Below are 10,349 nucleotides of genomic sequence, written 5' to 3' on the forward strand. Positions count from 1 at the left end.
CAACACAGTGCATTGACATTTGCCTGCTTTCATTCAACTTCTGGTGGTTACACCAGTTATTAATGTACCAGCATTTCATGTTTCCAACAACTTATCTCACACTTACATTAACCTGTGATCTTGCAATGTTAAACACTAAAATATGTTATCTAGACAAATGAATTCCCAACATTTCATTAGTATACATTAATTATTTTTGGTGTTACAATTTGTCTTCCACAAGTTTATATTTTCCGGAAAATCTTGTTTGTCTTGTAGACCATTTGGCCCCCTCTGTACGTGGTACCTGGGGCACAATATCCCCTTTGCCCCTTCCCTACCGTCATTACTTCACTGCCCTACACATTCCGTGTTCAGTATGGATACTTTTACTGGTGTAAACAAGCCCATTTCCTGACTCAGGGTGTGTGCAATGGACTGTTCAATCTTATGCAGTTGAGTGAACAATATGTTCATCCTTTCAGGCCCTAACCAAGTATGGCCATTTGTATGACATTGAATATGGCCTTGCTGAACTCGTTCATGAAAATTCTGGGATCCAGACCAAAGCAAGCAGCAACATTGGGGAATGACAAAGCACACTGTTAATAAGTCACGATCCTACAGCTGCAGAATTCCACGATACACTGGCAGGCATTTTTCCTTCTTCCACAAGGCATAACACAATCTTCTTACAAACAAACAACAATACAACACAAATTCTGAATGACAAACCTGCTGTTTAATCCTTCCTTACACATAAAATGTAGATGGTGGTGTTCCCAGCGAAGTTGTGTCCTGAAATGTTAATCATTTGCACAGCCAAATAAGTAGTACACTTCAAACAAATTTCAAACTTATTGCATGTTGTTTTCATGGTGTTCCCCTTTAACGGCCGGCAGTGTATACACGATATCTGCAATATTACTAGCTTGCTTTGCAGATTAAAATCTTAACCAAATGATCTGGTACGCATTTTATGTAGAATGTTGATTCAGCAAGAGATGAAGTGGGCTTTATTAGTGCAAACTTACTTGAGAAAGCGCTATTATTTCTTGTAGATGCACCAAAACAAATTAATGTATCAACAAATTTAGAATACATTTTCATGATATTATCTCAAAATAGATGTTCTATATAAAACAACATAATAGGAAGAGAATTAATAAAGAAAAACTTAATATACATTTACGTCCATACTCAGCAAACCACTGCCACATGCATGGCAGAGGGTACTTTCCATTGTACCAGTTATCAGAACTTTTACCTGTCCCATTCACATACTGAGTGCAGGAAGAATTACTGCATAAATGCCTTTGTGTGTGTTGTTATTAGTTTGATCTTGTCTTTTCAATTCCTACAGGAATGATATGTACTATATTCTAAGATTCACCCATAAAGTTGGTTCCTGAAACTTACTAATTAGGCTTTTGTGGGATAGCTTGTGTCTTTGATAGAAGTTAAGAGAATTAGTATTTACCAAAAATTAATTATAACTACAATAAAGAGGGTTGTAATGTTGGCAGCAAAGCAGCTTAAAAGCTGCATTCATCATATTTGTATAATAATGATCCTTGTGGTAGGTGATAGTTTTTTAAAACCTCAGAAAAGTGACAGACAAAATATACTCAGTTCATTTCAATTTGAGTTAGAAATAAATATCATATGAAAAAAAAAAAAAAAATAGATTTCAAAATTATTTTAATTTCTTTCATTCCAAACAGAATCATCACATTTGCAAACCTTCCTCAATACACCATCATTACAGCTAACAGCTCTCATGAGTTTTGTGTTAGTTGAGATAAGTAAACGCCACTAGAACCAGAGGTGGTTTTGTTATTTAAATTAAATAACTGTATCAGTTTTAATTACAGTTTATTGGTAAATAGCCAGTAAAATATACAATAGCATAATATATTACAAAAAAAAACTGGTTCATCTCTCACAAAAAATTTACTTGCTGTAAATTGTCAATCCTGTTATGCTTTTTCATGTGTTTAATCAAAGAAAATTTGTGTTTCATTTTTATGTGGCATACAGGACACTCAAATTGTGGTTCTACACCACATTCAAATCGAATGTGACGCATCAGGTTGTGTCGGCGGGTATAGGCATTGTGACAACGAGCACAAGTAAAACTTCTGGCTTTTACATCTGGATACCATTGAGAAATTCCTTGAAACAATACAGAGTCTCCTTCCAACAACTGTGGATTCACACCTGCAAAAGAAACATCATTAAGGGCAAATATGTTACTGACAGCTATCACTGGTACAGCCACACATAAAATTACAAAATATAAATAAATGCCCTGTATTTGTTACGCTATTAAATGTTTTATATATCAAGATGACATTTTTACTCGTTTCAGGGTTGATATATACAAGTACGGAACATAAGTTAATGCAAGGTATTATACAGGGTGTTTATAAATGAATATCGAGGTTTTAATGCTTTATAATATTTATTACATTAAACTTACAGTTATAAATGACATGTCAAATGAAAGAGCAACTCAAACAGTTTTACCAAGAACCTTATAAATATCAAGATAGTAACTGTTCCGAAAGAACAAATACCAATGATGACCATACAGCTTCTCTAGAAAGAAATGATAATTAATCAAAACCCTCAGCTGCCAAGAGGTGTTGTTGATATACCTCAACAGGGACAGCTGAAAATGTGTGCCCCAACCGGGACTTGAAACTGGGATCTCCTGCTTACATGGCAGACGCTCTATCCATCGGAGCCACCAAGGGCACAGAGGATAGTGTGACTGCAGGGACTTATCCCTTGCACACTTCCCATGAGACCCACATTCCCAACTGTCCACAACCTACATTTGTAATGTTCCTAAAGGATATTTGCCCAGTTTAGAGTCCCAGTTGGGGGCACACATTTTCAGCTGTCCCCATTGAGGTATATCAACACCACCTCATGGCAGCTGAGGGTTTCGATTAATTATCAAACCTTATAAATGTTCAATGTGAGCACCATTTGTCATATTGCACACATCAAGTCACTGTACCCACAAGCACTGGATAGGCCGCAAAGGTCCAATGACAGGGCTTGCTTTGCATGGCCTCCACATTCACCCAACATAACGTCATGCAATTTTGTCCTTTGGGGCTTTATCAAGGATCGTGTGTATGTGCCTCTGCTACCAGCAGACCTCCCTGAATTAAGAAACTGGATTGAAGCAGCTGTTGTTACAATCACTGAAGACACGCTTATCAACATTTGGGAATAACTCGGCTATAGACTTGATGTGTGCTGTGTGACAAATGGTGCTCATGTTGAACATTTATAAGGTTCTCGGTAAAACTGTTTGAGTTGCTGTTCCATTTGACATATCATTTATAACTTTAAGTTTAATACAATAAATATTATAAAGCACTAATCTCGATATTCATTTATAAACACCCTGTATATTCCAACAACATTTTTTAATTTTTTTTTCAGCACTGATATAGCACAGAAATATCATGCACTCAAAATAGGATATAGTTTGTCATTTAATTCCTACGAAAGATATAAACACTGAAGAAACGTACAGTTTCATTCCAACATTTTCTGAAGACTGAATGATAAACAAGGGACATTTTGTAACATTAGGTCTGAAGCTGCAGAAGTAAAATTTGTTTGAATGTCTTAACCCAAATATCAATACGCAGGTACCTCAAAGAAAATAAATTCAGGGCAGTTATTGAAATGTCTCAGAAATGATAATAAATGAAAACATTTACAATATAATGGAAATATAATATCTTGTTATTGATAGTTTGATGTCTTCATATTAAATTAATTAGTTTGCATTCTACTTTGAACACTATACACTTGTGAAGTGTTGTGGTAGGTACAGCTGCTGTGTTATAGCAATGGCAAAGGAAATGGTTGAGTATGTCATATGATTGGTATGTCACTAGACTTGTCAAGGCCATTTGCGTGATGGCTGAACACAATGATGGGCAAAACATGTGATGCCATTATATTTGATTCAAGAGAAATCAACAGTGTCTTACAGATGGCACACTCTGTCTTTAATGACATGCATGGGCAGGGCTTTCTCATGGCACCATACCGTGCTTGTACCATGAGTAGACGTGATTTGGGGTACGTCGCACCATTAAAATCAATTATCAATGTTGTCGGCAACAAAATGTTGATGGTTGGGTTTGCCATAAACTATTACAGATTGCTACAGCAGATATTTGGACAATAGTACAGAAAACTGCTTAAGCCTGGAAAACAACAAGGAGTGAGCAACCATAGCATTCAGAACCAACTTCTCACTATGATATACTGAAGCCATATTTCCCATATGCGTACCATCAGTTGTTTATGAGCACATTTTGAATATTGTATATGGACTGCAAATATGTCCAGCCAGCACAATGTTAGTGCACACGTGTGTGTCTATGGGAGGGAGGGGGGGGGGGGGGGGGGACGGCACGTGCGCGCACAGATGTGCATGTGAGTGTGCTCTCTAGCTCATCAAAGAATTTCTTCTGAAAGCTAGCAAAGTTTTTGTGTGTGCCTGTTGCCAACCAATGCTTCTGCTGTTCGGGAAATTGTTTCCTCTACTCCTGAATTTTTTGCATATGTGAACTATAATTATAAGCCAATCACCTCTCTTGTTATTCATTCTACCAGCAACATCTACCATTCCATCTGGCATGCAATATCATAATCGACAGCATGCACATCTGAAACATTTGTCTTGCATAACTAACATGTTCTTGATCATTTCTGCCATTGTATAAGCCATAAATGCAATGTTCTTATGTTGTTTTGTATCATAAGGTCTCACCTACACATTTTATGAAATAATAACTTCTGCCACCAGATGAAGTGGACACTACTCATGTCAACTTACACAAGAAAGTGTGATTAGTTCACATTGATGAAAATAAAACGAAATATTCCATTTCTTTTTGAAATAGTCACATTGTTGCACAAAGAGACACTCACAGCCACAGCCAGAATCCATCCATTAATTGTGTTGAGAGGGATGTGGAAGCAATTTACATGACCAGTTTCTCAGAAGTTTAATTGGAAACATTTATCAGTGGATGCAAATCAGTTTTCTACCATGCTACACCTATAAAATCAGTTTAACCGAGGGTCAACAGCCTTGATCCAACCTGCAAGACAGGGTTAAATTTATCATTACTACAAACTTGATAATTAAAACCGAGTAGCTAACTACTTTCAGGAATATTCCGAGATCCAACCACTGGACTGGATTGTGTACATCACTAACAGTACATGCACCACAACCTCCAAGGAACTTCTGGTAATAAATTCCACAAAAAAAGGGTAACAATTACAATCAACAGGTCGAAAATCACACAAATACACCATACTTCATATTCCGACACAAACAAATGTAGTTTTTTGGCTTCAATTACGTGTTACTAAGTCTGTCTCATTCATAAACCCCCACCGTCCAGTTACCTAACTGCTCTACACTCTGGTACGATGTGTCTTCCTATCATGCAGTGCATGCTCACTATACTGGAACTCTCACCTAGAGAACTGGAAAATGACTAAGCATGATCCCAAGGAAGGGAAAGCACTTTTGAATTCTTGTATGCTTTCTGTATTTGGAAAATAGCCTTACTGATTTGAAAGATTTCCTAACTCCCAACTTCTGAAATGTTAGCCACTTTACATTACAAATGCTCCCCACAGGATAGAGGAATTACCTCCCACTGCCAGCTGAATCCTTTGTTTTGTGAGCTCCAAGCAGCTCCACAAAATTGTTTTACATCCAGGTCTTTCACCAAACACACTCAGGAGCAAAAGCACAAAATTTCACTTGATATTTCATACTAATCATATTTCTCTCACAAGTGTTGCTTCATGGGAAAGTGTCTCAGAAGGTTATTTCGAACAGATGCTGGAAAACACCAGTCATTATAGGAAATTCGCTAGCTCTTCGGCCTGTGTAGAAGATTCCAAACCATCAACCTTAAGCTGGACAAAGTTGCCCCTACCCTACACACACAGACCCACACACGCACACCTTTTTGTGGCTACCAGAAACCAGTTCTGGCATTCACGGTGGCAAAGAGGATAACCCTACAGTTACATCCATGAACGATATACTACAGAATTAATTACAAAATATAGTACAGTTTGATATGATGTTCTCTTTTTAAAAATCTATTAAATTTGATAAAATAATATTACAGTATCAAGAGAGATAAACATAATGACAATAATGTTACTTTTGTGAAGTTCCAACATACTGATGGAGGAGAGAACCAGCAACTTAGTATTAATTTTTTCTAAATTTTCTTCCAATAGCTGACACAGGTGCATTAAAAACTGTGATGGATACTGGAAGAAAATAAAAAAAAGATAATGTTACTACTGAGTTACAGTTACAATGAAAAGTATTTTAATGTTGCCAGTGAAGGAACTGAAACATATCAAAAAGTAAGAAGCATGTTAAATGCCTTTGCCAGTATATTCAAGTTTGAATGAAGCAACACCAGTTTCAGACAATATTACAATGACATGTGAACAGCCATTATGATCAAAGAAAGGCAAAACCCTGAGAACAAAGTTTCAAAGATGCGTTCAGCTCTAATCAGTTTCTGGTTTAATAAAGATTTGACAAGAGTGATGGACAAAATAAATTTAATTCAGTTCATCATTCATCACAAGTGGGTATAATACAAAATAAAAACAACTTTGATTTTAATTCCTGCCATCCCAACGAAAATTATCACATTTGAAAAACTCTCAAGATGAAATTACTACAGTCAACAGCTGTTATGAGTATTGACTAATTCACTACTATGATCACAGATGTTTTTGTTATTTAAATACAAAAAACTACAAACATTTTAAATGTCACTTTATTGGTAAATAGCTGACAAAATATACAGTTCAATAATATGTTAGGAGAAAACAAGGTCATCTCTTACAAAAAATTTACTTGCTGTAAATTTCTAATCCTGTTATGGTTTTTCATGTGTTTAATCATTGAAAATTTGTGCTTCATTTTTTTGTAGCATATGGGACATTCAAACTGTGGTTCTACACCGCATTCAAATCGGATGTGACGCATCAGGTTGTCTCGGCGAGTATAAGCATTGTGACAGCGGGCACAAGCAAAGCTTCTGGCTTTCACAACTGGGGACCACTGGGAAATTCCCCTAAACAGTACAGAATCTCCATCAAGCAGCTGTGGACTCACACCTGCAAAGGAAACAGCATTACTAGTGTACATGTAGTATGACACTCAGATGAATATAACTATTTTTAGGGCGGTGGGCTTTTAAAAGGCTTTACACATTGTGTCAACTTCTTTCTGGTTGTTTTTACATTATCATATCATAAGTCATCATGCACAAATTACGAAATGAGTTTCTTTACCATATCAGTTCAGTGCTCACAGATAAATATAAACAATGAAAATGCACACATCTTCACTGTGATATTTGCTGAATACCAAAAGATAAATAAAGAATGTAGAAGTCATATTCATTTTGAATGTTCTAACTGCATTATTAATCCACTGGTAACTGGAGGAACCAAAGACAACATGGCAGAAGGAATCATAAATCAAAATGTTTCAATGCAGAGGAGAATTTGATGCTTACAAAGAACAAAACTGGATCATAATGCATTGATATTTTTTTTTCCTATTCAGCCTTTGTATTAACGTATTGTATTATAAATATCTTAAACAAACTGCATTACTTAGCAAACTACTGGTCACACAATGTACTCTGCCAGCAATGTCTAAGAGTTACAGAACATTGTGGCTTATACACTCAAAGATTTTCTGCATCACCCTTAATACCATATAACTCACCATTTCATGAGTTAATAGTTTTATTCATTTACATAATCCCCTTTGAAATGTGAGCAAAATATTTCTTGGTTTACTTGCTTCATCAGGTACGAGTGACAACTAAATTCTCATATATAATATATATCAGTCAGTCAAATTACATACTTGTGACATCATGCAACAGACAAGACATACATTTACATATGGTACCACAGACTAAATCAAACTCTGCAACGGAGTGTCACTAATAGCATCACTGGGGCCAATGAAGAGGAAGAAAGCTGATGTTTACTCTGTGTCCTCTCAGTTCTTGGACTACATACTTCTTTGTAGCACCAAGAGTAATGTCATAGTTCTGATTAAAGCAGTTATTGCTCATTCTGAACTCAACAGCTCCCCACCTTCATGTTCTATAGGCTCCCTGACAATAGCCTTCATGGTGCAAAGTAAGTATAGTTAAACACCAACATGAAAGAAAAAAATAGTCTGAAACTAATCCTGCACATTCTATTAACAAATCAGGAATCATTAGCTTTATGTATTCCACTTATGTATAGCCTTTTGTGGTCCTTTGTATAACACAAGTTACATCATTTCAAATCACATTCGTTCAAAAAGTGTGCTGCATTTCATATGAATATACCGTATGTCTCATTTGACAAAAACTAAGGACTCACCACTTCAGTTATTAGCACCAAATGGAAAATTCTCTCGAGAAAACTGTGCAATATTACACGTGTGCAAAATGGTGCACTTACCTTCAGGAGGCAAAATTCCAAGTACTACCAACAGACACATTTAAAAGCAAGGGGGGGTGGTGGTGGTGGTGGTGGTGGTGGTGGTGGTTGAGGTGGTAGAGGGAGGGGAAATATCTAGCTTTTATAACTGTTAGCTCCTTCCTCAGGAAGAAAAAAGTGATATGCTGAAGAAGGTTGGGAAAAGGGAGGAAGTCACTCAGACCTCAGGCTGTTAAGGACTCCAACTGTAATGAGTACAAACTTTATCTTCACTACTTTATTCAGGGTTTTGAGTTCTAGTCTGAAGCACAGTCTGAATCTGTCTGCAAGACTCAAAAGAGTGAAGTTGAAGAGTGAACAATATTCGTTATATGCTGCCTGCCATATTGTATACCAGTTTTCACTTCAGTTAGTAACAAGGCCTAAATAATCTGTTTCCATTCTTGCACTAATGAAAACACCATTACAGCAACTGTTAAAATGAATGCAAAAGTTAGTAACAAATTTATAAATTTATTACAAATTCTAGAAACATGGTGTGACTGTTATAGGAGAACAACACCATTCTTTAAAATACTGCACAAAATAAAGTGGCTTTTAAATTTTGTTTTAATTTTTTTGTATCTTGCATCATATTCATGCAATGTAAATACACAGTAGGCCTACTTCTAGCAAAAAACAACTTTTATTTACATGTTTTGGTTTAATATTGACTTGTTTGATAATTTTTCTAGGTAAAAATTAGTTTCTTTAAATCAGAGTTATTTTTATAATTATCAGTCTCTGATGTAGGTTTTTCACATTTAAAGATTAATGTCTGATTTGGATCACACACACACAAAATGAATCTCAAATGATGAGGTCATTTATTTGCAGCACAGATGTAGCTACTACTCCTATATAATATTTTTGAGATCTGCTTTCTCACCTAAATTCTATACTTTTTTATGCAGCAGCTACATAATATACATATCAGATGGAACAATAAAAGAACAGAAAAAGATGAATTAGTTTTGAAATGGTCTGCTAATGTTCAAGAGAATATAAGACAATAAAACTTCTTTATTTAGCCAGTTTACAAATGTCTCAACAAAAGTTTCTCCGTCAATCATATTCTGCTTTTCTTTTATACTAAGATATCATTGAAAATGTTTCCTCATATGCATAATAAGATTGTGCTTGTGCCGTGCTTTCTTGTGGCATACAGTGCACTCAAACTGGGGTTCCACTCCACATTCAAAGCGCTGATGGCGCCGCAGATTATCTTGACGCGTGTACGTATTGCAGCAACGGTTACACGTGAAAGATCCTCTCCTATGTATCCCCTGCATCCGATGACGTTGGCCATAAAACTGTTGGTATGACCTTTCATGTTTATGTGGCAGCACAGTGTCCCAGCCTGAAAGAAAAATGTAACGATTTTGGAAATGAAACAATCAAAATGAATTTAAAAATTAATAATAATGGGAATGTATACAAAGAATTCATGTCAAATACATGTTAATACATTCTTTCTTGAAGAAATGCATTCTTGAAGGCAGTATCAGTGAGAGTGTTTCAACCAAAATTAAGTTTATATATCTGTATGATTTAAGAGTCCAGTTTTGTACAAAGGCTACTTCTTACCTTGTTCTGCATTGGGACTGGAGTAAAATGTTCAAATAAAAATTTTAAAAATTTAAAACTATATATAAAAGAATGGAAACTCCAGGTAGAAATACCAACAATGTAGGAAAAGACAGATTGCTACTTACTGTAAAGAAGACATATTAAGTTGCAGACAGGCACAAGTAAATGACATAAAAATTCTGGCCACAGCCTTT

The 10,349-nt window shown here is 35.8% G+C and overlaps 1 protein-coding gene across 4 annotated transcripts; it reads right to left on the reverse strand.

Annotated features, from left to right (window-relative positions):
• Window positions 1-1,875: 1,875 nt before the first annotated feature.
• Window positions 1,876-8,502, reverse strand: LOC124606942 (gastrula zinc finger protein XlCGF8.2DB-like). Of its 4 annotated transcripts, none has more exons than XM_047139062.1 (2): window positions 6,929-8,502; window positions 1,876-2,199 (listed from the first exon to the last, which is right to left on the reverse strand). In XM_047139062.1, the coding sequence occupies exons 1-2, from the start codon at window positions 7,220-7,222 to the stop codon at window positions 2,194-2,196; spliced, it is 300 nt and encodes a 99-aa protein (XP_046995018.1). In that variant the 5' UTR covers window positions 7,223-8,502; the 3' UTR covers window positions 1,876-2,193. The 4 variants fall into 4 exon arrangements, with proteins under 4 accessions (XP_046995018.1, XP_046995017.1, XP_046995020.1 ...); XM_047139061.1 differs by having other exon boundaries at window positions 6,918-8,497; XM_047139064.1 differs by lacking the exon at window positions 6,929-8,502 and adding an exon at window positions 6,213-6,267.
• Window positions 8,503-10,349: the final 1,847 nt, after the last annotated feature.

Source organism: Schistocerca americana, chromosome 3, assembly GCF_021461395.2.
Source record: "Schistocerca americana isolate TAMUIC-IGC-003095 chromosome 3, iqSchAmer2.1, whole genome shotgun sequence".
Taxonomy (NCBI): Eukaryota; Metazoa; Arthropoda; class Insecta; order Orthoptera; family Acrididae; genus Schistocerca; species Schistocerca americana.